The sequence below is a fragment of the Cajanus cajan genome, chromosome 5 (assembly GCF_000230855.2).
Source record: "Cajanus cajan strain Asha chromosome 5, NIPB_CcT2T_4, whole genome shotgun sequence".
Lineage (NCBI taxonomy): Eukaryota > Viridiplantae > Streptophyta > Magnoliopsida > Fabales > Fabaceae > Cajanus > Cajanus cajan.
In genome coordinates this window covers 1,946,394-1,973,821 of record NC_138521.1, presented here as the reverse complement: position 1 = coordinate 1,973,821, position 27,428 = coordinate 1,946,394, and the positions used below count along the sequence as shown (strand labels likewise).

At 30.7% G+C, this 27,428-nt stretch overlaps 3 protein-coding genes across 7 annotated transcripts; all 3 read left to right on the top strand.

Annotated features, from left to right (window-relative positions):
* Positions 1-8,172: 8,172 nt before the first annotated feature.
* LOC109817373 (zinc finger BED domain-containing protein DAYSLEEPER) lies at positions 8,173-14,556 on the top strand. Of its 5 annotated transcripts, none has more exons than XM_020382606.3 (3): positions 8,173-8,458; positions 9,319-9,388; positions 12,428-14,556. In XM_020382606.3, the coding sequence occupies exon 3, from the start codon at positions 12,444-12,446 to the stop codon at positions 14,433-14,435; it is 1,992 nt and encodes a 663-aa protein (XP_020238195.2). In that variant the 5' UTR covers positions 8,173-8,458; positions 9,319-9,388; positions 12,428-12,443; the 3' UTR covers positions 14,436-14,556. The 5 variants fall into 5 exon arrangements, with proteins under 5 accessions (XP_020238195.2, XP_029131053.2, XP_029131052.2 ...); XM_029275219.2 differs by having other exon boundaries at positions 8,174-8,458; positions 9,108-9,388; XM_029275217.2 differs by having other exon boundaries at positions 8,174-8,458; positions 9,043-9,388.
* Positions 14,557-18,162: 3,606 nt separating this feature from the next.
* On the top strand, positions 18,163-20,813 carry LOC109817384 (Pentatricopeptide repeat (PPR) superfamily protein). The gene has a single exon (XM_020382620.3). The coding sequence runs from the start codon at positions 18,451-18,453 to the stop codon at positions 20,680-20,682; it is 2,232 nt and encodes a 743-aa protein (XP_020238209.2). The 5' UTR covers positions 18,163-18,450; the 3' UTR covers positions 20,683-20,813.
* A 492-nt stretch (positions 20,814-21,305) lies between these two features.
* Positions 21,306-26,570, top strand: LOC109817374 (alpha/beta-Hydrolases superfamily protein). The gene is made up of 11 exons (XM_020382607.3): positions 21,306-21,679; positions 21,862-21,937; positions 22,057-22,142; positions 22,711-22,804; positions 22,899-22,975; positions 23,177-23,304; positions 24,090-24,161; positions 24,681-24,751; positions 24,955-25,030; positions 26,183-26,326; positions 26,411-26,570. The coding sequence occupies exons 1-11, from the start codon at positions 21,419-21,421 to the stop codon at positions 26,448-26,450; spliced, it is 1,125 nt and encodes a 374-aa protein (XP_020238196.1). The 5' UTR covers positions 21,306-21,418; the 3' UTR covers positions 26,451-26,570.
* The last annotated feature ends 858 nt before the right edge of the window (positions 26,571-27,428 follow it).

The window sequence follows — 27,428 nt, the reverse complement described above, 5'->3', positions numbered from 1 at the left end:
AGTTTTTATAGTATAGTTCAGTTCAGTTCAATGACACAAAAGAATAGTTCAGTTCAGTTCGTCTGAACTAATATTTAGTTTAGTTCAGTTCATATGAACTACTTTTAAGTTCAGTATAGTTTTTATAAGTTCAGTTCAGTTCAGTTCGTTTTGTCCACCCCTAGTAATAAATGATACTTATGGTCTATATAAAAAATTAAATGTGTATTAATGTTAAATATTACATACATATTATAAAAGGAGAGTTTAAACGATATCGATGTAACTTTTACTAAGTATTACATTATTCAATATCTTTATATTAAATGTGAATTTTGTAAATCTAACTATTGAATTATAACTTTATATCACTTTATATCAAATTTTGTTAAAATTGAACAACTTAAAGGTAATCAAAATATTTATATTTTATTATATTTTGAAATGTACATATTACATTAATTTTATTTTATAAGAATGAAGTATCAAATCATCTTGAATTAATATAACATTTTGTATATATGATTTAAGAGTAAAAAATTTTAAATCTAAAACGATTAGATTTATAAAGTTCACATTTAAAATTATTGAACGGTCAAATACTTAGTAAAAGTTAAATTGGTGTCATTTGCACGCATACACATACATACACACACACACGCACATGCACACTCACACACACACCCACACATACACAAAATTGACAATTGATAGGAGTATATATCTTATAACACACACACAAAATTGACAATTGATAGGAGTATATATCTTATAGCTTTGCTAGAATTTAGTCTCTTCAAGATCTTGAGTGCATTAAATATTTAAGGTTATCCATCTTTGCACCATCTTATTATCAAATGAGTTTGAATCTCGATAAAAAGGTGACGTTGAGAAAAGTAATCTTAATACAATAAAATAGCTTTGCTAGAATTTAGTCTCTTCAAGATCTTGAGTGCATTAAATATTTAAGGTTATCCCTCTTTGCACCATCTTATTATCAAATGAGTTTGAATCTTGATAAAAAGGTGACGTTGAGAAAAGTAATCTTAATACAACAAATTTTTTGAAAGAGATTGATTTTCGACAAAGTTAAAAAATACTCTTGTCAATATCATAGTAAAAAAAGAAATATAACATTGTTTTTTACTATTAAATAATTAAATTTAAATTATTTATGCACCCAAAAATAAAATTTTTCCCGTTTTATGATTTATTTTTAAATTTTGATCTTCTATATTTTAATTATATCATTTAAGTCTCAAATTTTTTCTCATTTATAATCAAGTCCTCCGTCGTAATTTCATTTGGTATTCAAGTTATGTATTTGCTAATTGTTTTTTTTGTCATTCATTGTTGACATAAAAATAATAGTTTACTTGTAAGGATTGTCAATAATCAACATAACAATTAAATAAATTTTAGGTACCGTAGTTCAAATATTCAACATAACAATTAAATAAATTTTAAGTACCGTAGTTCAAATATTCAGTGTTTTTACATGGTAAATTATATTTATTTATGTTACACCATGTCTAAGTTTTCATGTTAATTAATTATGTTAAATATAAGATGAAATTAACATAAAAAATCTGGTTGTAAATAGGAAATAATAGAGGAGTCCTATTGACCCAATTTTTATAAGGATTTGTAACGACCCGCCATGGTCTCTATACTTAGTGGAATCGCATTACTACTAGTGAACTAAGAGAAATATTAAGCTGGATAACTCATACATACATGTATAAATAAGAATAAAAATAACTAAGTTTCTGGTTATAAAATAGAACACCATATATATACAGTCATCCCAAAAATAATATGACTCTAGTGCCGGTCAAGCACAGACGGAACCGTTACCCAAAATGGTAACTCTAACACGAGGATCAAACTCCATGTCTCACAGCGGTCACCCCAACTCCAAGCTAGCCCTGGCCTGCTCTCATACAAGATATGATCATCGCAGTCCATCCACATGGAAACAGAGGGTAAGCTAGAGTTCAAAAATCAATCATACAAGTATAGAACAATAATCTATACTACACAATCATCCAACTATTAATCATATTCATAGAGTCACACCATACACTCTATCCAATACTACTCATGCATAAGATAAAATCCACCAATCATGAAGTCAAACACCACACTTCATCATATTAATAATCATGCAATAAATGCATCTCATGACAAATATCAATGCATATCAATCATCTAATGCGTCGTTACGCATACACCTATGTGATCTCCCTAACAACAGAGCTGTATAAGTGACATCCCATCTTACCGAAATCACCCCAACCGTTTTCACGCCCAACGCGCCCGCTCGGTCACAACTAAACATGATATAATCCTCACTCAGGTTTACTCGAATGATGTCACTTACACAATTGGAAGTCCAGATCCACCGTCAGGTATAACACAGTTGGGTACGAGCTTACCACGATCTTGGCATGCATAACCAAGTCAATTGTGGAGTTCGCCCACCGACTATCCACAAGGATCCACGCATCTTCTCGAGTACTTGGTTAAGGGAATAACCCTCGACCTCATACCTCACTCCAACACTAGCTAAGGACTTAGAGGAGACTCACCCAACCCAGTGGCCTACCTGAGCACCACTCTCCCAAATCCAATGGCCTACCTGAACACCACTCTCATATATCAGTGGCCTATCTAAGCACCACTCTCAAGAGATCCTATGTGAGCTCTTCCAGTTCAAAAATATTTTTCCTCTCCTCAAGTCCTAGGCTAGACTCATGCCATAAGGCATCACATGCAATTATGCATCACACATCATACATGGTCTGCCCACCATCATGATCAACAATCATACATATGTCATAAGACATCACATGTAATAATGCATCATACATCATACATGGTCTACCCACCATTATGATCAATAATCATACACATGCCATAAGGTATCACATGCAATAATGCATCATACATCATACATGGTCTACCCACCATCATGATCAATAAACACACTCATGCCATAAAGCATCACATGCAATAATGCATCATACATCATACATGGTCTACCCACCATCATGATCAATAAACATACCCATATGAACATATACACATGTCATATCATATTCAAACATTCATACATATCATCACAAAGCATACATATGAATCACACCTCACCATACATCATATATCATACATACATGATCTAAAACTTCAACTTTAAACATGCATAAGCATCAGTTTAAATCAATTATTTATAAACATATTCACGCTCGGGGCAGTCAGCTCGCGTCTGGCCTAACACCAACCCGAGAACTCTAAGCTCTTCCACGCCCGACGCGCTCAACCTGCGCCCGACCTAAATCTCAGTCAGAGAGTTCAAAAACTCTCATCAAACCAATAAATCCAGCCACATGCAAACACAAAAACACAATGCATAGGCTCCATACAACTTAAATAAACTTAGATCTCACATGCATTCAACCTAGGGATGGCAATGGGGCCCCATGGGGGCGGGTAATAGTAAACCCGCCCCCGTCCCGCTAGATGAAAATTGGCCTCATACCCACCCCATATCCGTGCGGGTATCCATGAATTTCTTGAATACCCACGAATATCCATGGATGTCCATGGATATTTATAAATTTTTTAAGAAATTTAAAAAATTATATTACAAATAATTTTAAGTTTATATTTAATGTCATTGAAATATTAAAAATAAAAATTCAATGTTAATTTTGAACTTGTATTTAACATTAATTTTGTTGAAATAATAATAAAAATGCAACATAATCAATAACTTAAAATACATCCATCTCACAAGTAAGTTAAAGTCTCATCACAAAGTTACAATAATTCAATCTCATAATTCTAAAGGAAAGTAAACAACTTAAAATACAAAAATCTTATTGGTTTAATCAAAGCTAGAAAATTAATCAAATTACATCCAACATAATTCTATAACATGCTTAACACATGTTGGTAACTTCATCAACCTCACTTTTTTAAGAAAATAAGATGAGAGAGTGTAGTTTTAGGGTTATGTGGTACAAGGATAATTAGGATATTTAAGAAATAATATTAAACGGGTACCTGCGTATCATCATACCTGCCCCCCGCCCCCGCCCCATTTATAAACGGGTAAAAAATTATCCGTCTTCATTATCTGCGGGTATCCAATTAGCTTATCCATTTATTATCCGTAGCAGATTTTATCCGCAGATACCTGCGGGTGCGGGTATTTTTGCCATCCCTAATCCAACCTATGCATCAAAATCCTCCTTTTTCTCAAAACCCCAAAAATGAGATTTTCTTCAATCCATTTATGGATTCTCAACATTCATGCATCAATTGAGTTTCTAAACTCACATGCAACCTAAACAACAAACATTATAGCTTCCCTCACCTGAAGATTGACTCAAAATAGCTAATAACTGAGAAGAAGTAGAATTCCCTTCCGAAGCTCAACCCGGAACTTCAATCCTCTCAAAGCAAGCTTTCTAGTCTGAATTTCAAGAAAAGACAAAAGACATTTGTGATCTAGAGGAGAAAAAGAATCATACAGAGAAATTTGGGAGAGAAAGGAGCTCACAGACCCAAAGTCCTTCTCTCTAAAACTTCTCTATAAAAATCTCATTTTCTCATAATCACACAACTCCTATTTATAAAAGTTCAGAAGTGGCCAAAACGGCCTGTTTCGAATCCGGAATGACCCGTTCTGCACCCCTACATCATGTGCCAAAATCACATGCAGAACGACCCGTTCTGAAACCAGAACAACCCGTTATGGGATTCATCCAGAATGGCCCGTTCTCCATCCAGAACGGCCCGTTCTCCATCCAGAACGGCCCGTTCTCAACTACGATTTTCAGGTCAATTTAGTAGTTTGGAACGGTCAGTTCTAGTTTGGGAACGGCCCGTTCTGGGCTACTAAATCACCCATATTAGGCTTTTGAGCCTTCTGAAATAACCTACTACGTTACAGGATCGACTCTATAGACACAAAGAATAAATATAAAAATTTTCATCAAGTATTACGTTTTCAACATCTTTTATATAATATCATTTTAACTGAAATAATTATTAAATTATGTGATGTTATATTTATAATTATATATATCAAATTTTATTTAATTTTAAAATTATTTAATAGTCAAATAATTTTATTTCAATGTATAATATGACATTCAAAATATATGTAAAATTTTATTATTAGTAACATATAAAAAAAACAATCATATAAAATTTGATATATATATATATATATATATATATATATATATATATAGAGAGAGAGAGAGAGAGAGAGAGAGAGAGAGAGAGAGAGAGAGAGAGAGAGAGAGAGAGAGAGAGAGAGAGAGAGAGAGAGAGAGAGAGAGAGAGAGAGAGAGAGAGAGGAGAGAGAGAGAGAGAGAGAGAGAGAGGAGAGAGAGAGAGAGAGAGAGAGAGAGAGAGAGAGAGAGAGAGAGAGAGAGAGAGAGAGAGAGAGAGAGAGAGGAGAGAGAGAGAGAGAGAGGATTGCTAACATATTCTCACATCTCATCTATTTTTTAGTTGGAGTATATTAGTAACCTACACCAAAATTTTAGGATAAGAAAATCACTTATTTCTTTTGATTTAGTTAATTTATATAAAAAAATATTAAAGTAATTTAATTTAATTTTTAAAAAGAAAATAAAAATATTTTTTCTTTTCTATTAATTTTTTTTCAACTCATTTTCTTTCTCACCTATCATAAAATCGCCCCTCTCTCGGAACAAAAAAAATTAATTAAAAGAAGAGAGAAATGAGTTGCAGAATGCAGTTAATAAGAGAGATAAAATATTTTTATTTTCCTTTAAAATTAAATTAAATTATTATAATATCCTTTATACAAATTAACCAAATCAAAAGAAATGAGTGATTTTCTTGTCTTAAAATTTTGGTGTAAGTTGCTAACATACTTCAACTAAAAAAACAAGTGAGAGTATGTTAGTAATCTCTCTCTATATATATATACACATATATATACTCACAAATATAATATCATATAATTTAATAATTGGATAAATTTAAGTTGCATTATACAAAAACTCATTAAATATGTAAAATTTGGCATAAAATTTTAAGCTTAAACATGTAAATGAATTCTACATATATTTTGAATATCATATAATATCATAACTGAAGTGATTATTAAATTATGTGATATTATATTTATAAATATGTATATCAAATTTTATTTGATTTCAAAATCATTTTTTATCATTTTATTTTAATATATAAAATAATATTCAAAATATATGTAAAATTTTATTGTTAGTAACATATCTAATAAAAGTAATCAAGTAAAATTTGATATATGTAACCACAAATATAATATCACATAATTCAATAAATTAAAATTTATATTATAGAAGAAATTATTAAATATGTAAAACTTTGGCATAAAATTTTAAGCTTAAACATGTCAATAAATTCTACAATTTTAATGGTAAAATATGAGAAACTAGAATTCCAACTTAACAATATTAAAAAATTTTAAATGAAAAATAAAATGAACTTCTAACACTAATAAATTATTTATTGTTAAATAATTTCTATTATAGTATGAGTCAATTATTTAAGGTATGTTTAAAAATTAGTTGAGTTAAACTTAATTGGTGTCGAAAAAAAAGTATATTCATAAACTTTTACTTTTTCATTAGAATGTATATTTTTTTTATTAAATATAATTTTAAATTGATATTCAAACATAATTTTAAATTTAACAACCAATTTTAAGCTTGACTCTTGAATATAATATTAAATATGTGAAAAGTTTTTCTCTAAAAAAAATGTGAAGAGTTTTATCACTTGTAAGAACAATATCCGCATTGATCATGTGAAAAATATATTTGATCTCAAAATTAAAAAGAAAACAATAACTTTTATTAATTTAGCGTAAAAAATACTTCATATACTAATTATACGTAAAATTTGTATAAATATTAAATAGATATTTTAAAATATATAAATAATATTTTAGATTTAAAAGAAATAATTTATATTATAATATATATTATTTTATTTATTAATAGTTTATTAAAAATATTAATATTTTATTCAAAAATAATTATGATAATTAATAATTGAATTAAATAAGAAATTTAAAAAATTCTTACAAATCTTATAACTAAGAAAAACTCTTTAAAATATTTTCGTGTACGATAAAAATTTGCGTTTAATATATAAAAGTTAATATATAAAAGTTGATTTATAAATTTATTTCATACAGTACTTCCTTCATAAAATGTTTTATAATATAAATTATTTATCATAAGTATAAAGTATAATTAATGTGTCAAAAATAAATTTTTATATAAATATTAAATATAATTTATATATTAAAATACAGTTATATTTTTTTTTCCTTCATTTCTCTCTCCGCCAACACAGTGAATCGAGGGTTGCAGAACACGCCAATGTTTTCTAGTGTATAAAATTAGTATTGCCAAAGTTAGAATTTTAATGTTTTCGGATGTGCCTTTGACGATTAGACACACAATTTAGAAACAATTTTTTTTTATCAGTAAAAAACAATAATAAAAAAGCGAATTTAAATTCCTGTACTTCTACTCATCCCTACCACTACTATAAATCCTTTAAGATCAAATAATTACAAATATTTTTTTTTAATTCACGTGAAAAATGAAATAAAAGTACATTATTATTGAATTATCAACATACAAATAGTACAATTATAATTTTGTTGTGGAACCAATATATTATAAACTAGTATTTTTTAATCCGTACATTAGGATTAATGTTTATTATATATAACTCAAATTTATAATAAATTATATAAATAATTATTTTTGAACATATAAATCATATTTTATATTTAAAATAAATAATTTTATATTACATTTTAACATTATTTTAACTATCAACAATTTAATTAAAATATTAAAATTTAACTTATAAATAAATATAATATATAAGAAATTTAATAAAATAAGAAGTTAAGAGGCATCAAATAATAGTTTCAAAAAATATTTTTGTATAAGATATATATAAAAGTTGATTCTTTTTAAACAATCCTTACTCTTTTTTTTCTTCTTCTCTGCATCATGATTCTTTTATTATTACCTTAACTGATTTTTTTAAAATAGAAAAATTGGATTTCATTAGGCAATATATAAGCCAATATTTTTTGTTTTGTTTTTGGATACATATGGCAGCAACGAGCAACCAACCCTATAAGTATAAGCAGTCTAGAAGTTGCAAGTTTAAACCCTTGAGTTGATTGCCTCGTTTCTTCGGCCGCGCCAACACACACTCTCTCTCTGCCTTCCATCGTCGTTACTTTTGCTTCCGACTATTCCTCTCTTTCTCTCTCTATATCTATCTATCCACATATACATACATACTCTCATATATAACTACTCCATCCTCATTCGGTTCTCTCTCCATTCACTTTACAACGCCGTTTCTCTCTTCCGCTGCCGTTGTACGCGCTCTTACAACTCCCTCGTTGCACAAGGTTTCTCTCTCTCTAGTATTTGAATGTAGTGCTACTCTCTAACCGATTAAACTCTCTTTCTCTCTCCCTGTTGTGGTTGTTCTCACTGTTGTGCGTTTTTGTGTTTGATCCCTAGGCGAAGGAACCAAAAACAAAAACAAAAACAAACAGCCCTATTTATTATTTGAACTGATATTTCTGTTTTAATTTAAACCAATTCCCTGTGTTTCTAATCGTCTGTGTCTTCGCCATGCATGTTCTGATTTTAGATAATCGAGTGAAACGCTGCGTTTTCAATACTTCGTGGTATTTGTTATTTTCTCGTGAAGAAATACAAAATCGTGGTTTTTTTTTTATTTTATTGTTTGATTAAATTGGTATTGTTTGATCTGTGTGTGATTCCGATATATGTGTATGTAGTTCTGTGCAAATGTGGTTGCCTTGTCAATTCATCTGCTTCAGAGGTTTTAACTATCTAATTGTGTTGGATTATTTGTGGATGTTATGAAGAAAGAAAACATGAGTGCGAACTTTGATTTTTGACTGTAAGTATGACTGTTGAGATATTAGAGATAAAAGTGGTCTAGTTATTTGGTTATTTGTAGGCTTGGTTTTAAGCAGTGTTGTTGAATAGCGGCTATAGTGATGCTTTAGAGCTATTGCACAGCAGAGTTCCTAGGATCTGTTATCGCAACAACATTGTGGTGTGCCTTATGCGACCTCTATGGGTGTTGTGGCTGTGGCTTGCATCTTGGTGTCCTGGTTTTGAGAGATGAATGTGGGATTACACATGACTTTTTCCCACCCAGCCCCGGTGTCCTGCTTTCCCTCCTCATGTAAAACATATTAAACTTCTCTTATATGCAAACCTTTGTTCACAGCCTACGTAAGGATCAAGGAAGGACTCCTCCACCTCTCCATTGCCGTTTGTTCACCTACTGTCATCATCTTGTGAGTTTCTGGCCAATTGAACTTTTGAGATAATATTATGCTACCTTTTAGGCATTTTTATTTTTATTTGTATACAATTTAATTTTTCTTACATATATAATTTGATATATTTCAACTGCTATGTGATTTCCAATATTTGCTTGCGACATAATCAGCTAGATTATTGGTTTTCTGCCATTTTCTGCAATTTGCAATTAATAACACTGGTTTTAAGAGGGTATATCTGGCAAAGGGAAGTTACTTCTATCAAGAATATGCTGAAGCTAAAATAGATAATTAAAACATGGATGGAAAGGTTGTTAAATTGAGATTTAAATCATGAACTGCCATGCTAACTTTTGAGGTGTGAATTGTAAGACTGAATTGTAAGATTTGGAGAGAGAAAAGTAAATTCTAATATAAATGATGAATAGTACTTGTTCCAAACTCAAATCTGTCATCATCATGGAAGTCACCACATTCGAGGTATTGTCTGATTTAATGCTGAGTTAGGCACCGTTTTAGGACAAAACTTTGATAACCCACTTAGTGTCAAAGTAGATAATATCTTTGATGCAGTGACCATGATGATGTTAATAGACTTGAAATCAGAATTTTGGTGCTATAAGGAGGGCTTAGGCCACTTTTCCCTGTTGGCCTCAATTGAAGGACTTGTTATAGTATGTTAAAAAGTTTCACATCACTTAGGAGTCGAAATCAATGATAGTTTATAATACATCATCTTCCCTTAACTCATCAAGATGCCTTTTTAGGACAAAATTGTGACGGTTCATTGAACACCAAAGCTTACCTATGATACGGTAATCTTAATGATTCCAATTGACTTGACGTCAAAACAATACTCAATGTAACAATTTTAAACTAGAATTAGACAGAATAGGTTAAACATAAGTCTCGCAAAACAACATTATTAGTCATAGTTGAGTTTGTAAAGGCTTTACTTTGGAAAATATTAAAACAAAGTAATGGAGTAACCAAATAGAGTGCATGCATTAAAAGAGTGGTGATGAAGATAGTAATGGAATAATAATCAAATAGGATATGTTCCATAGCTTATATAAGTTTTCAATTTCTGTGATGAGAATTGATGGAAAAAAGTAGAAAAAAAGGAACTAACGTTGAATTGTTGATTTGGGTGATTTGTTTTGTTGTGATACAAAAATGTTATAATTCATCAATGTATCACAAGATTCAAGAGATTCATTACATGATGCAAAATGCAGGTTAGCCAAATCGCATCTAATAACTATAATGGATGAATCATTTTTTAATATTGTTGTAATATTGTAATAACTCGATTTTTGACGGGATCCATTTAGCTCGATTTTGTTTAAGCAAGTTGTAGTAGTCAATAACGGACTATAGTGGAGCTGCCCCGGGCTGCAGTGAGATTCAAAAGAAATAGTGAAGTTGCTGTTGCAATGACAGACAAAATAGTGGCTTTTCAAGTGCTATAGCAGTGCTACCTTGATATTGGCTTCAAAAACCAAAATTTACCCCTGAAACAACATTGTTTAGGCTTTTGGGGTAAAAATGTGATTACTCTCCCTGTTTTTAATGCATTTTTCACTTCAAAACATAATAGGATTTGAAACCCTTCATCATTGACCATTCCAAAAAAAAGTTACCATTGTTTTGACCCTTATTCCTTCTCACTTTATGGGGCAATTTTATTTTTTATTTGTACTTGTGTTCTATTCCTTTTTCTTCCTTTAGACATCATGGTTCACATTCTGCTAATTTTTATCTAATTCATTGCTATGTTCTTATTACTCCTAGATTGATGATGATTGTGTGTGTAAATCGTGACTTTATTATTTATATTTATCAGGAACTTCGTTAATTTTATTTTTGTTTTGAAGTATTTATGTGCACTATAAATACATTTTATATTGAAAGTTATAATAATTCAAATAGCAGCCACCCCACTGCCTGCTATCTGAGATTAGGGATAACAACAAGGTGGAGGCGGTTAGTAGCTTCCCGTCACTTGCTTTGTTTAGTGCTGGTATCCATGAGTTTTTTTTTAATATATTCGTATGTATCCATGGATATCTGTGGATATTTGAGAAAGTGTAAAATTTTAAATAAAAGAATAAAAATAAAATAAAACTAAAATTAAACAATTTTAAAACATATATTTATATTAAATATTTTTTGTAACATATATTATACTAAAATAAATAATTATGACACATTTAGTGTAAAAATAAATTAAATTAAACTAATTTATATATAATTAAGAAATTTTTTAATATTTTTAAAGTGAGGGTACTCGTGGGTATAAGTAACTTATTACCCACCTCATTATTAAGTGAGTACCCATTTTATTATCCATTTAAAATCCAAGTGGATTTTATCTGCAAGTACGTTTTTTTTTGTTATCCCTATTTGAGATTGAAAACTATTTTGTATTTTGTACAACAATTATTTTGTACTAATCCTTTAGTTATTTACTAGTTTATGTGTGTTAAATATCAACTAGGTCCAACATAATTGGTTAATAGTTAGGTTCCTTAAGCATGTTGATAGAGGTTTGGTTCCTTGACCATGCGCATGGAAAAGATTTTGTTGGGTGAGACAAAGTCCACTTTCGTGAACTTTCTGCTTCAAAAGTCTTTGATTATCGGTTGAAAGATATCCTTGGTTCAAAAAAAAACTTGGGGTTAGAAATGTTCTGCTTTAAATTTGTTTTTCATTTGTAATCTAGAAACAGAAAACAAACAAAAAAAGATGTGACAGTGTTATTCATTTTATATGATGAGGTTGAACCTTCCTTTGAAACTCAAGACTGTACGACAAACTTAAGAGTTCTGGGTCCTTTGTTTTGCAGTATAAATTTCATTTTTACTTAGCAGCTGAAGTTCTATTGCATTCTAAATTCTAACTCTTGTTCAATTTGTTATTTTATGTTTTGCATAAAATTTAATTCCAAGTCTGCCTTGTTTGTTTTTGACAGCTCCAAGTCTGCCTTGTTCATGTATGATATCATGTTCTTATTGATGCCCTTCTGATATTCCATTATTTTTTGTTTTGCAGGGTTACTTGTGCTATCATGGAGTTTGATGCTCGTGTTACTCCTGTTAATAATGATGAGATACCTGATCCAGGAGTGCTACTCAACAAGCAGAGGAGAAAGAAGTCTATTGTGTGGGAATACTTCACAGTGGAAGCTGTTGGATTTGGATGTAGCAGGGCTTTCTGTAAACAGTGCAGGAAATCATTTTCTTATATATCTAATTCAAAACTAGCTGGCACGAGCCATTTGAAAAGACACATTTCTTTGGGTATCTGTCAAGTTCTTCGGGAGAAAAACCAACAAAGCCCATATCCTAAAACTGGTGGTTCTCAAGATACTGCCAATCCACCCAAGAAAAGGCCAAGAGCAACACCTCGATTTGCTGGTAATAGTATCTCATTTGATCAGCAGCGTTGCAACCTTGATATTGCCAAAATGATAATTTTACATGATTATCCTCTTCATATTGTGGAACAACCGGGTTTCATCAATTTTGTACGGATTCTTCAACCCCAGTTCAATCCGTTATGTTTAAAATCTGTTGAAGGGGATTGTGTTGCTATGTACCTCAGGAAAAAGCAAAATTTGTTAAATATTATTAATGGGATTCCTGGACAAGTCAACCTGACATTGGACTTTTGGACTTCAAACCAGACAATGGGTTATTTTTTTGTTCGAGGACACTTCATTGATAATGATTGGAACTTACATCGTCCTATTCTCAATGTTGTTTCAGTACCATTTCCTGATTCTGCTGACTCTTTAAATCAAACGTTAGTGATCTGCCTATCTGATTGGCATTTGGAGGGGCGGCTGTTTACCCTTGCGCTTGATAAATCCTTTTCCAGTGAGATTGTGATAGAAAATTTGAGAGGCCTTCTCTCTGTGAAGAACCCTGCCATCCTCAATGGTCAGCTGTTAAACTGGAATTGTTATGCTCGTGTTCTTAGTCGCCTTGCAGCACATGCACTATGGATCATGAGAGAAACTGTTAGCAATGTCCGCGATAGTGTAAAGTATGTGAAATCTTCCGAATCCCAAGAAGAGAAGTTTATTAAACTGAAGCAACAACTACAAGTACCTAGTATGATGGACCTTTCAATTGATGACCCGTGTAAGTGGGACACAACTTATCATATGCTTGTAGCTGCCTGTGAAATAAAAGAAGTCTTCGCTTGCCTTGATACCACCGATCCTGGTTATAGAATGAATCTAACAATGGGTGACTGGAAGCGGGTTGAAACTCTCTGCACATATTTGAAGTATTTGTATGATGCGGCTAAATTTTTGACTGCACAACCATACCCTACTTCAAACTTATTTTTTGCTGAAGTGTCAAAAGTTCAGGTGGAGTTAACACATGCGGCCTTCAACCAGGATCCTTTCCTTAGCAGTTTGATTTTCTCTTTGCATGACAGCTTTGACCAATATTGGAGAGAGAGCTGCCTCATCTTGGCAACTGCCGCTGCAATGGACCCAAGGCATAAAATGAAACTTGTGGAATTCACCTTTGCTAAGATATTTGGTGAGAGTGCTGAGGCATGGATAAGATTAGTTAAGGATGGTCTTCACGAACTATTCATTGAATATAGCACCCAAATGTTTCTTACAGAAACAAATGGTGATGATGGGGTTAACATTATGATAAAAGAAACATGTCAAGAAGGGCCTATTGACAACGCACTTTTTGTTGATGAGGATGGATTGTCCGACTTTGAATTTTGTATGTCTGATTTTACTGGTAACCCACAGTTTAAGTCAGAATTGGATGAGTATCTGGAAGAGCCTCCGCTGACTGGAGTAGAAGATTTTGATATTCTGAGCTGGTGGAAAGTAAATGGATTGAAGTACCCGACATTGTCTAGAATCGCATCTGATATTTTGTCTTTACCAGTATCCACTCTGACTGTAGATTCTGTTTTTGACACAGAAATTAGAAAGATGGATAGCTACCGTAGTTCTTTAAGCTCCCTGACTCTCGAGGCCCTTATCTGTGCCAAGGATTGGATCCGGTCTGAAGGGTTATAGATTTTTCAAATGTACTTGTGAAAATGGAATTTCAGGTATAGGATTTTTCATTTAATTTGTGTTTTTGTCAGATTTTTCATTACATGTTTATAGTATAAAGATTAATTCTTTTCAAATTTCATTTTCTTGGCCAAAATAACCCCTTTTGTACCAAAAAAAAAATGAAGGATTATATTCATACTTTCATTGTTTCAATGAAAATCTGAAAGATTAATAGTTTCAAATTTTGAATAAAGAACTTGGAAGGATTTTTTTCATGGGATATATTGGCAAATTTTTACCCCACAGGCACAGGTTTACACTTCGGCCTAACTTTTATTCTTTTCTAATTTGATGTTTGAGCGTGATAGGTTGGTCTATTAGTTACTTTTGTATGTGTACTTCACGTATTTCCATTAATATTTCAAAAATTGATTCGCAAGTCGAATTGACCAAAATTTCTGAATCATGCTTATGATTATGTCGAAGCTAAATGTTATGAACACATTTTTGAATACACTCTCTAATTTATTAGAAAATATAAAAAATTTTAGAGATTCATACCATAGTTATTGACTCTATTTTTTATAATAAATTTTAATTAATAAGAGATATTATATTAAGAACAATATGTTAAAGAGTGTTATTGACACTCTTCTTGTTTTAACCGGCTAATTTAACAAATCCGCTGAATACAAAATAAAGAATCATATCCCGACTTATCGTTTGACTGATTGAACGGAATGGGTTGATCGTGTTTAAAACCATGTTAATTTATATTTCGGTGTGATGGATAATTTGATAGAATAGTTCTTAAGAAAAAAGTTATATTTTTTTATTCAATTATCAAATCAGTTTGATTTTAAATTTATAGTTAATTAAATTCTAAGTTGAATTGCATTTTTAATCTCAATTTTAGTCCTTTTATTTTAAAATAAGAATATCTAATCATTCTATTTTTTAAAAATATAAGATTTTGATTTTATCATTAATTTTGATGTTGGATAATTGTCAAATTTTAACATTGTCGAGTAATTTGTCACCATTCAACTAACATGCTATTTAGTGATACAAGGGATAAAAATTAAAAAAATAACAAAAGATTTATATATATATATATATATATATATATATATATATATATATATATTTTTAATGAGTGATTGATATTTATTTTGTTAATAAAATTTTTTCAATGTCTTTTTTAATCTTTGAACATCATGTGACTAAATATTATATCACATAATGCTAAAACTTAATAATTAATAGATATCAATTTGATGAGAGAATTAAAATTTCATATTTTTAAAAATAACGTGATTATATGTCTCTATATTAAAATAAAAAGACTAAAATTGTGAATTATTAATAATAAAGAGATCAAATGTGTAATTTAGCTTAAATTTTATTTCATCTCCTCTACATTTTTTTAGTTTTAAAAATATTAAACACTAATATAAAGCAGAAATTTACAAACATCAATTGAGAGAGAAAAAATATATCTGAAATTTGTTACATGTACAAAATAATTTTTTAATTTTTAATTGCTTTCAATTATTCATTCGTGAAGAAATATTTTTAGTATTGAATTCTAAGATACTGCAATGTCTTATGTTAATTTTCTTTTTTAAAATATAAAAATCCTAATTTCATAATATAAAAATTTAAAAAGTAAAATTCATAGTAAAAAAAAGAAATAAAATAATTGTTGTCATAAAAGGGGAATGATAACAATAACAAATTCAAGAGAGGGAGAGAGATATCAGTTTTTATGTTGAAAGGGTTCTTTCCCCAACTAAGATTCATTCTTATCTCATTCTACTTACAGAAACCCTAACTCAAATTTATTTTTTACATATATATATATATATATATAAATATATATATATATATATATATATATATATATATATATATATTGTTCTAATAAATCTAAATTGATTACAAGGTCTTGAAGATCTATAGTTGATTATAGAGATTATGATATTAATTTTAGCTTTCACCTTTGCCTTTTCTTGACGCGTGTTATAAAAAAAATTATTACTTAAAAGTTAAAATTTCAAGTGTTTTCTGTGTTATATAATTGAGGAACAATCTCAATTAAATAGACCAAAATAAAACAAGTTAATTAAAGAGAACAGAGAGAAAAATAGAGCAAGTTAATGACACTATTATTTACGTATAGAAGTTTCACCAAATAGGAGAATGAAATGAGAACAGTGGTACAATATTATATATAAGTAGTAGTGTAGTATTATTAACAAGAGAAAAAAATGGAGAAGACATGAACCTAGAAAAAAAAAAGATGAAAAACTCACTTAAAATTTTTTGAAGTACTTGAAAAGTCACTTCAAACAATTCTCCAAAATCTTGTGGGTTTGGATGTGATTGTTTTATGAATTTGGTATTTATAGATACCACTAAAAAACTAAAAAGTCTATCAAAATCCCTCTAATATAACAATCCTTTAAAATCTCTATATTTTTGAATACTGATGAATTGTTTTTAAGTTGTAAAAAGTCTCAAATGAATACCAATGAATTTTAATGGACTCTTTAAAAAATCTTGAAAATCCTAATTGAATACCATTAAATTGTTTTTAAGTGACATAAAATCCTGATTGAATACTAACGAACTTTTTAACTCAAAAAAAGTATTTTAAAATCCTATGAAATCATAAACTAATACACCCCCTTACTCTTTGTATTAAGAACTTTAGATTCAATAATTGGATCATTGAAATTTGATATAGAACATGAGTTATTGAACGAAGTAAATCTAGCTAAACTTACTCTCAAAGTAAATGGATCTATCATGTGTATATATATATATATATATATATATATATATGAGGAGGGATATACTTCTTTCAATAAACTTACTTCAATTAATAATTTATATTTTACATCAAATTTTAACAATTAAAAAAATTTTAATGTATAGAAAAAAATTTAATTTTTTAAAAAAATTAAAAATCATATAATACTTTATTATATAAATTTAAATTAATGTATAAAATGTTTTTATCCATCAATTTAGATTAATAAAATAAAGTATCAAATAATTTTTTAATTTTTAAAAGTTGATAAACTTATCTATGTATTAAAATTTTTAATTTAATGAAATTTAATGTAAAATATAAGTTATTAAGTGAAAATAAATTTATTCTCGAAATAAATAGATTCTTTTATATATATATATATATATATATATTTAAATATGTAATTAAGATATATAAAAAGATATATTTAAATATGTAATGTATATATTTAATCACCAAAAGATAGTATATATTTAAATTATTTTATTTTGACAATAATTATTTTTTGAATAAATCTTTTAAATTAAAAGTCGATTAATTTTTAAAAATGAATATATCCTCCTTTACCAATAAATAAATAATATATCCTAAACATGCAGTATATCGATAGGTTCGATACAAACACAAATCATATCAAAATTCGTAGCTCATGCACAGTGAATTAATTAGAAATATGATTTGAATGGTTTTTAAGGTAATTGTTTTAATTAATAATGGACGTGCAAATAAAAAAGTGTCTTGAAGCATAGAGATATTTAAATAAGATATATTCAACAAAATAAATTCGATATTAATAACACAAAAATTAAATATATCTATTACGTTAAGAAAAAAAATAATATTATAAAAAAATTAATAATAAAATTTTAAAAAATAAAAAAAAATTACAAATATAAGAATTATATTTAAAATAAAATAAATTAAAATAAAATTTAAAAATAAATATAAAAACTAAAATAACCTATTTTAAATGATGGATAATAAAATGTAAAATAACTGTAACCACATGAACAAAAAAAATATTTTAAATTTATTACTAAAGTGTACATGTTGGATCAGCCATGAAAATCGTTGGTGGAATCAGTTCTTACTAGTTGGATTCGAAGTATTGTTATGTTGTTTGTTGGATTGAGGTAGAATCATGAATGAATGGTTGTAACTTGCATACAGTTACAAATACATACGTTGTTATGTTGAACTGGTGAGTAAGGTGACATGTTCTCCATGTTATGTTTGCCTTTTTCACTTGCAACTTTCTCTTGGTTCCCCAAGAGAATGATTTCTAACTCTCCTGCTACTACTGTTAAGTGTTCTTCACACTTTTTTGGAGAATCTCCAATCTCTTTGCTTGAAAGGTGCAAGTCCACGTACCAACTAAAGCAAATTCACTCCCACGCCATCAAAATGGGTCTCTCTTCAGACCCTTTATTTCAAAATAGAGTTATAGCCTTTTGTTGTGCCCACGAATCAGGAAATATGGACTATGCCCGTCAGATGTTTGACACAATCCCGCACCCAAGTGTGTTCATTTGGAATACCATGATGAAGGGGTATTCTAGGATCAACCGTCCTGAGAATGGAGTTTCTATGTATCTAATAATGCTGGCTAATAACATCAACCCTGACCGTTTTACGTTTCCTTTCTTGTTGAAGGGATTTACCAGTGATATGGCTTTGCAGCACGGGAAAGTCTTACTAAACCATGCAGTGAAGCTTGGATTTGATTCTAATATGTTTGTTCAAAAGGCCTTCATACATATGTTCTCCTTGTGCGGGCTTGTGGATTTGGCTCACAAGGTTTTTGATATGGGTGATGCATGGGAAGTAGTTACCTGGAATATAATGCTATCTGGGTATCACAGAGTTAAGCAATTTAAGAAATCAAAGAAACTTTTTATGGAGATGGAGAAGAGAGGAGTGTCGCCCAATTCAGTTACTCTAGTTTTGATGCTTTCTGCATGCTCCAAATTGAAGGATTTAGATGTGGGCAAGCACATTTATAGGTATATCAAAGAAGGTATTGTTGAACCTAATCTCATATTGGAAAATGCTTTGATTGATATGTTTGCAGCTTGTGGAGAAATGGATGCTGCACAAGGTATTTTTCACAATATGAAGACTCGAGATGTGATTTCTTGGACTTCCATTGTTTCTGGGTTTGCCAATATTGGTCAAATTGATTTAGCTCGCAAGTACTTTGATCAAATGCCTGAAAGAGATTATGTTTCCTGGACTGCTATGATTGATGGTTACCTTAGAATGAACCGTTTCGTAGAGGCTTTGGCACTTTTCCGTGAGATGCAAATGTCAAATGTGAAACCTGATGAGTTCACCATGGTTAGCATTCTAACAGCATGTGCACATTTGGGAGCACTTGAACTAGGGGAGTGGGTAAAGACATACATTGACAAAAATAGTATTAAGAATGATACTTTTGTTGGGAATGCTCTAATAGACATGTACTTTAAATGTGGGAATGTTGGGAAAGCAAAAAAAGTATTCAAGGAAATGCATCTGAAGGACAAATTCACCTGGACAGCAATGATAGTTGGCCTTGCCATTAATGGCCACGGTGAAGAAGCTCTTGCCATGTTTTCAAATATGATAGAAGCTTCAGTTGCACCAGATGAGATAACCTATATCGGTGTCCTTTGTGCTTGCACACACGCAGGTATGGTAGAGAAAGGGAAAAGTTTTTTCACTAGCATGACCATCCAACATGGAATTAAGCCTAATGTGACACATTACGGATGCATGGTTGATCTCCTTGGTCGAGCTGGGCGTTTAGAAGAAGCCCTTGAAGTCATTGTGAATATGCCTGTGAAACCAAATTCAATTGTTTGGGGATCACTTCTAGGTGCTTGTAGAGTCCACAAAAATGTGCAACTAGCAGAAATGGCAGCTAAACAAATTCTTGAGTTAGAGCCTGAAAATGGGGCTGTCTATGTCTTGTTATGTAATATATATGCTGCCTGCAAGAGATGGGAAAACTTGCGTGAGGTTAGGAAAATGATGATGGAGAAGGGAATTAAGAAAACACCAGGTTGCAGTTTGATGGAATTGAATGGCAATGTTTATGAATTTGTTGCCGGGGACCAGTCACATCCTCAATCTAAAGTGATATATGCGAAGTTAGAAAACATGATGCAAGACTTGATAAAAGCAGGGTATTCTCCTGATACATCAGAGGTTTTCCTTGATCTAGGGGAAGAGGATAAGGAGACTTCACTTTACAGGCACAGTGAGAAGTTGGCTATTGCCTACGCCCTTATTTGTTCAGGGCCTGGAGTAACCATAAGAATAGTGAAGAACCTTAGGATGTGTGTGGACTGTCACCATATGGCAAAGCTGGTGTCAAAAGCTTACAATAGGGAACTAATAGTTAGGGATAAAACCAGATTCCATCATTTCAGGCATGGTTCATGTTCATGTAATAACTTCTGGTAGACAATTTTAACGAATAAGAAGATATAGATAAGTAGCTAAAAACCTACAATTAGCAAAGTTCTAACTAAACATTGAAATGTATATTTTATATTTCTGTGCTTAGGTAAGTCATATGTCAATTAAGATCTTCATTCAATCATTATAGAAACTAGACATTGACCCACTTATTTTGTGGGAATACAAACTAGAAAGAATAAATATTTCTATTCAAAATAAGAATTTTAAATTAAAAATAATTACGTTATGTAGTATTATGGGTACCTAAATCATATAACATTTTCTTTTGAAAGAAAGAAATGTTTCACACCTTATTTCAAATTAAAAGAAATATTTCATTTTTATCCATTCAAACAATTGTAATAAAATGAAATCTACTCTTCGTATTAATTCCTCTGCGCACCCCAGCATAGAGTAAAATTTTCTAAGACTTCCTAATCCATTTTATAGACGTAGAATTGTGGAGCAGAGAGAGCCATATTTTTCAATTAAATTATTAAAAAATGACGGAGACAAGATACTAGTTACACTATATGCCACATCTTAGGTGGAAAAATATGAGGACTACATTGAAGTGGGGACATCAACCGCAATTTATGAAGCAATAAAAAAATAGAAAAACAAAAGGCAAAAAAAAAGTGGCTAGATTTGTTGGTTATGTTCAGCTTGAACCGTTGAAGCTTTTTCTTTGGTTTGCAAAAATTCCAAGTCACCTCTGCCACTGATCACATACCCAACAATGGTCTTTTCTGTTATGTTCTCTCCCTCTCTCAACCTTGCCATTTCTTCCACCACATACTGTTGCAGAAAAAGAAGAACATCATCAACCACAAGCAGAGTTACAGTGAGAGCTAGCTCCACAGAGAAGGGTGAATCCAAAGACAAAGATGCCCCAGAATTCAACCCTTTTGGGTTTGTCACTGACAACCCTTCTAGCCGCAGTGCTATTCAATTACCTGAAAGCCCTGCTGAGGATGGCAACGTTGGCCAAATGCTATATGTACTTATCTCTCTTTCCTCCTTCTACTTTACTTCCTTTGAGTCTTCGTATTGAAGATTTTATGTTGTTTTTGCATGACATCACATGAGTTGATGCTTCTATTACTATATATGTTTGATTGAATAGTGACGATACTATTTATTTATTATGTGGGACAGTAGTAATAGTTTTTGTGTTGCTAGAGGATAGAAGACAAGGGCAAGGAATACGGGTCATACGTTAAATCTGGCAAGTTAAGATGGTTTGTGAGAGAAACAGGTATTATTTATTTCTTTGCTGAGGAATCAGGAATTGCTTTCTAGTTTTCATTTTTCAAGTTTAAGAAATGGTTGGAAAATACATGCTTTTGATTGTTTTTTCTTGTTCTATTTTTACAGGATCAGCAGATAGCAGAAGAGGAACAATTGTGTTTCTTCATGGGGCCCCAACGCAATCTTTTAGTTACCGAGTTGTTATGTCTCAGGTTACCATGCTATCTATGTGATATATACCTTATATTTTGTACACAACTTTAATAATGATAAACAGAAAAGTGAAAAAGGCATACCTAATCTCAACATGATTTTCTAATGTATAAGTTAATTTGTAAAAGTTCTCCCATTTAAATTTTCTAAAAGTTAATTTTAATTCATGTATAATTTAATTTTAACTTATGGGAGAAGCTTAATTCATTTTATCTTCTTATTTTCTTCTCTTATAAGTATTTATTTAGAAGTTTTTCCAAACGCACCCTAAATGATTTTGACTATCGCGGATTCTCAAAATCCTTAAACTCATGAGTAGCCAATAATGATATTCTGTTAATGCTAACTAGAACGCCTACCTATCTGCTTAAGTAACTCATACAATATTAGAAGTATTTATTTTTCACTTCTTTCTTCAGATCATCATGTTTCTCTAATGGATGTTTTAACAGTCTTTGTTCTGGCTTTTATATTGTCCCTTTACCTCCATTACGTGTTTTCAGCGTCTTATGATTAATACTATTTAAATTTTGTTCTTATTTTTTTTAATTTCTTCCTCTTAAACAGTTGTCGGATGCGGGGTTCCATTGCTTTGCACCAGACTGGATAGGATTTGGTTTCAGTGATAAACCACAGCCAGGATATGGTTTTAATTACACAGGTTTCATAATAAAAACATCTTATATAATGAAGAATTTTCCCTGCAGTAACCTCATTCTTAAAAATGTTTTTTTTTTCTTTTTCAATTCTCTCAGAAAAGGAGTTCCATGATGCATTGGATAAACTGCTTGAGGTGTTGGGGGTCAAATCTCCCTTTTTCCTTGTTGTTCAGGTACCTAAAGAGGAATAATACAATCAGCTGTTAGTAGAATCTCTTGCATTAAAAAATTTCAGTGAAACAATTGGAAGTAATACATTTACTATGCAACACTGGGATGCATCTCTTAGAAACAAATATATATTCTAGTTGAATTTAAGTTTTATAAACTCCTTACTAAATAGTGTCTAACATATAGTCACACTTTTCCTAAAGGGATTTCTTGTAGGTTCATATGGACTAACTTGGGCCCTGAAGAACTCAAGCAAGATATCGAAGCTAGCAATACTAAACAGTCCATTAACTGATTCATCTCTCATTCCTGGACTTTTTCAGAAGCTCAGGTTTCCATCTTACAGTACCAATGAATGCATAGCCAAACTTCTAGGCAAAATCTATACTATAGTTTTCTAGATTTATCTCTTGATTTCAGTCACTTGAGGGCTATGGACAAGCACTGTTTTCACTTTCAACATAGATTGTAAATGACATAATTTTTTAAGGTCATAACATGGGTCTGGTAACTGAATATTTCTTCAACTAAAGAACACCCTCGTTCCTATTCTATTGAAATTGACTATATGACTCCTAAAATGATGGAGAGTGATGAATAGTTTCTTTGTTGCAACTTGCAATCCTATGTAGATCTATCACCTTTTGCCACTCCTCTGGAATCATGTACTATTTTGTACTTATTGACTAGAGTCACAAAACTTTGCGCATTTTGAAAATTTTAGATTAGTCTATGTCACTGCATAATTGCTCTTCAGAAATATGACCTATCCCTGCCCATACGAGGCTCCTGAAGGATTTTGATGTCATCATATTTCTGATGGATGATGCGTCACCAATGGGAGTGTGATACTTTAGGAGTTAAGGGAATAAGTCATATTTTGAAAAATTATAAGAATGTTCTGTGACAATTTTTTATCTATATTTGTTGTAGACAAATGAAGTGTGGCCTGGTCATGCATTAACTATATTAATGCTGCTTAATTTTAGCTATGATTTCTCCATGTCACAGCACAACTTAATTTACTGCTGCTTTTGTTTTATGCAACATGTTGCCTGTTTGATCTTGATTCTTAAAACTATATTAACTCCTTTGGTGCTTTTTCTTTCTTTCTAGAATTCCTCTGTATGGTGAATTTACATGCCAGAATGCTATTATTGCTGAGCGGTTTATTGAAGGAGGTAGCCCGTATGTATCCAAAAATTGTACATGACTATTGGCCGGTAATTTTATAAATTGAAGTTGAAACCTGCAACTTAATGTCATTTTCAAACACTCAAAATATCTTGCGTAATTTTGCACAGATTGAAGCAACCAATTTAATTAGCTTAGGAGTATATAACTAACAATTTTGCATATCTGTCTAGCCCTTCATATGACTTAATTGTAAATACGTGGCTCCTATACTGAAAACCAAGGAAAGTTCATTCTAGGTTTTGGCACCACATCAAGTAATGAGGGTTAGACTTTTCACAAGTGATAAACGCATCTTGATCCTTCATTTAATGCACTGCCCAAAGACTTGGAAATGATATTGTAATTTTAGTGCATGGAGCATATAACATACACAGTCATTGTTGTTTTGAATAACCCACTGGAGTAAACAATTTTTTTGTTAAAGCATTAAAATATGAATTAAGGATATAATTACTTCTTCAAACTATAATTTTATGAGGTGCTTGCTCTTATAGCTGCATTATTTTGCAGTTACGTTCTGAAAAATGAAAAAGCTGACGTGTACCGGTTACCTTATTTGTCAAGCGGTGGACCTGGATTTGGTTAGTAGCATCCTTATATATATATGTGTGTGTGTCTGTGTTATATGGAAATAGTTACGAAAAATTACTTGATGTCAACGAAAAATTATTATACTAGAAAATCCATGGTTTATTCACTACAAATTTATGTAATGAACACGAGTAAAACTAATTTTGCTGCCTTAGTGTTAGTAAATAATAAAGTTTCTGATGTTGGTTTTCAGCTCTACTTGAAGCTGCAAGAAAAGCAAACTTCAAAGGTACTTTCAGTGAAATAGCAGAAGGATTTGCAACTCAGAGGTATATCTATTGAATTTGAGCACTCAAGAATTCATGCTTTTCTATTATTATTATTTTTGGAAAGTATAAGTTATTCTTGATAGAGAAGGCTGGGGAACACATCTAAATGGCAGTAGTAACCCTGCCCCTCGCACAAGAATAAAGTTTACTGTTTGGCAGTTACATGTTGGGAAATCGGAATATTTTAATCTGACATATATAGTATATGGTATACAGTATACTTTATTAATTTAGCTCCTCTGAATTTAGTAAAGGTAAAATAAGTAATCTTAGTCATTGATAAGAAAATCAATTTCGACATATTCATGATTTATTGTGCATGTGCATGTAATATAAACGATTGCGACTATTTACTAAACTTTCTAGAATGAGTTGCTCACTTTAGAAGAGCATGATCCATACACTACACTACTCATTTTGAATATTTGACTTAACTCAATTTTAATGACACAGATAACTAATAAACCCTTTTACTAGATAATGGTTGCAGAAGCATAGGGTCTGTTTACTTCTGTTTTTATTTCCTGTTTTCATTCTTAATTTACAAATCTGTCATCTTATTTTCAGCATGTTTCTTATTCTCAAAGTTTTGTACAAGAAACATAAAAAACTAAAAAGTTGTTTTCACTATTTCGTGTACAAATCTTTGGAATAGAAACAGATTGAAAATTGAAAATAAAAACAACTTGCTCTTCCCTGTATTTTTTCTTTTAAATCTGATTCAAGAACAAGTTTTGCTTTAAATATTTGATATTTATGCTGTCTTGTGGTTACTAACTTCAACAAAAAACATAGCCTTACTTGTCAATGCTTTGCAGATATGGATTTTGATTAGTAGAGATATGCAATGAATTAAGTGTTCAATGTCCAACTCGAATTCGTGGGAAGGGGATGTAATAATAATACACGCATAACAATTCATACAATAATTTGTAAAATTAAAAGAGTAATAATACACGCATAACAATTCGTACAATAATTTGTACACCATCAATTTTTTCTCTCCGTCACATCATTTATTGTATTTTAAATTTCTCTCTCTCTCTTAATTGAACAAATTGTTATACTTGTATCATTTCTCAAATAAAAAAAATCCCACCACCCTGAACCTATAGGCTATGATGATAACTAGGTTTTGCAATTGTATTACAGATGGGATAAACCAATACTACTTGCTTGGGGATTATCAGACAAGTACTTGCCCCAGTCTGTGGCAGAGCAGTTTCAGAAAGGAAATCCAGCACACATCCAGCTTAAATTGATTGAAGGAGCAGGTCACATGCCACAAGAGGACTGGTAAGTAACTTTAACATAGGATTCCACTGAAAGTGAAATGTTTTATTCAACCTCTTAACAACAAACCCTTTGTATTTTTGACAGGCCTGAGAAAGTTGTTGATGCTTTGAGAATGTTCTTCTGATTTCAACAACTAACTGACCCTGCAATCATCCAAGTGCTTATTTGATTGGAAGGCCATTTCTGATTTTTTCCTTAAATTGTAAATTTATAGTGCCTTAATAAAATTATAACTTACTTGAAATGAATTTGTGCTCCATTTCCTAATAGAAAATTAACTATTGTCTTTTATTCCTTTAAAAAAAATGACAAAATGTAGAGACACACAAGTTTTGAAAAATTGTAGAGGATGCCAATCTTTTCTTTCAATTGGGATGAAAAGTAATGCTTGTGCCAATCAAACCAAACATTCTACAATCGATTTCTACACCTTAGCAATACGAGTATTTGTGGGATGTGTTGACAAATTTACTGTGTCTCTACTTGACTTGAAATTTTATTAAACACATTTATTTGAATTCCAACTTATTTTGATTAAGACCTGAAATCATATAAGACAAGATCGATCAACCCAATTCATTAACATAATTAACAAAATATATCAATTTTAATACTAATTATATTTTAACTTGAACCCATGATAAACACTGCTTTAACAAACCAAGATTCTAAAAAATATGTAATAATATAATTATTTTTTGGCGAATGAATATGATCGGTAGAATATTTTAAAGTTGACAATCAAAAATTAATCTGTATTTATAAAACATAATTTTTATTGATCAAATATTATTTTAATACTAACAATCTTGAAAGCACAAACTTGATCTTGGAGAAAAAAATGTAGAAATATATAGCCAAGACTGCAATCTCTATTTTCATCAAAGAATCAGAAGTTAATGAACGTTGGTTGCAAAGAATTTAACGAAAGGAAGGTAGCATGGCTACACGTGAAAAGAAGAAATAAAAAAATGAGTTGACATTTCTTTCACTTTCTTACTACATGAAGGGATAAATAATATCACAGACATCAATTAAGCAATTATATTTTTATAATTTTTTCTTCTTCATAATTTTAAGCTATCAATATATATCCCCGCAA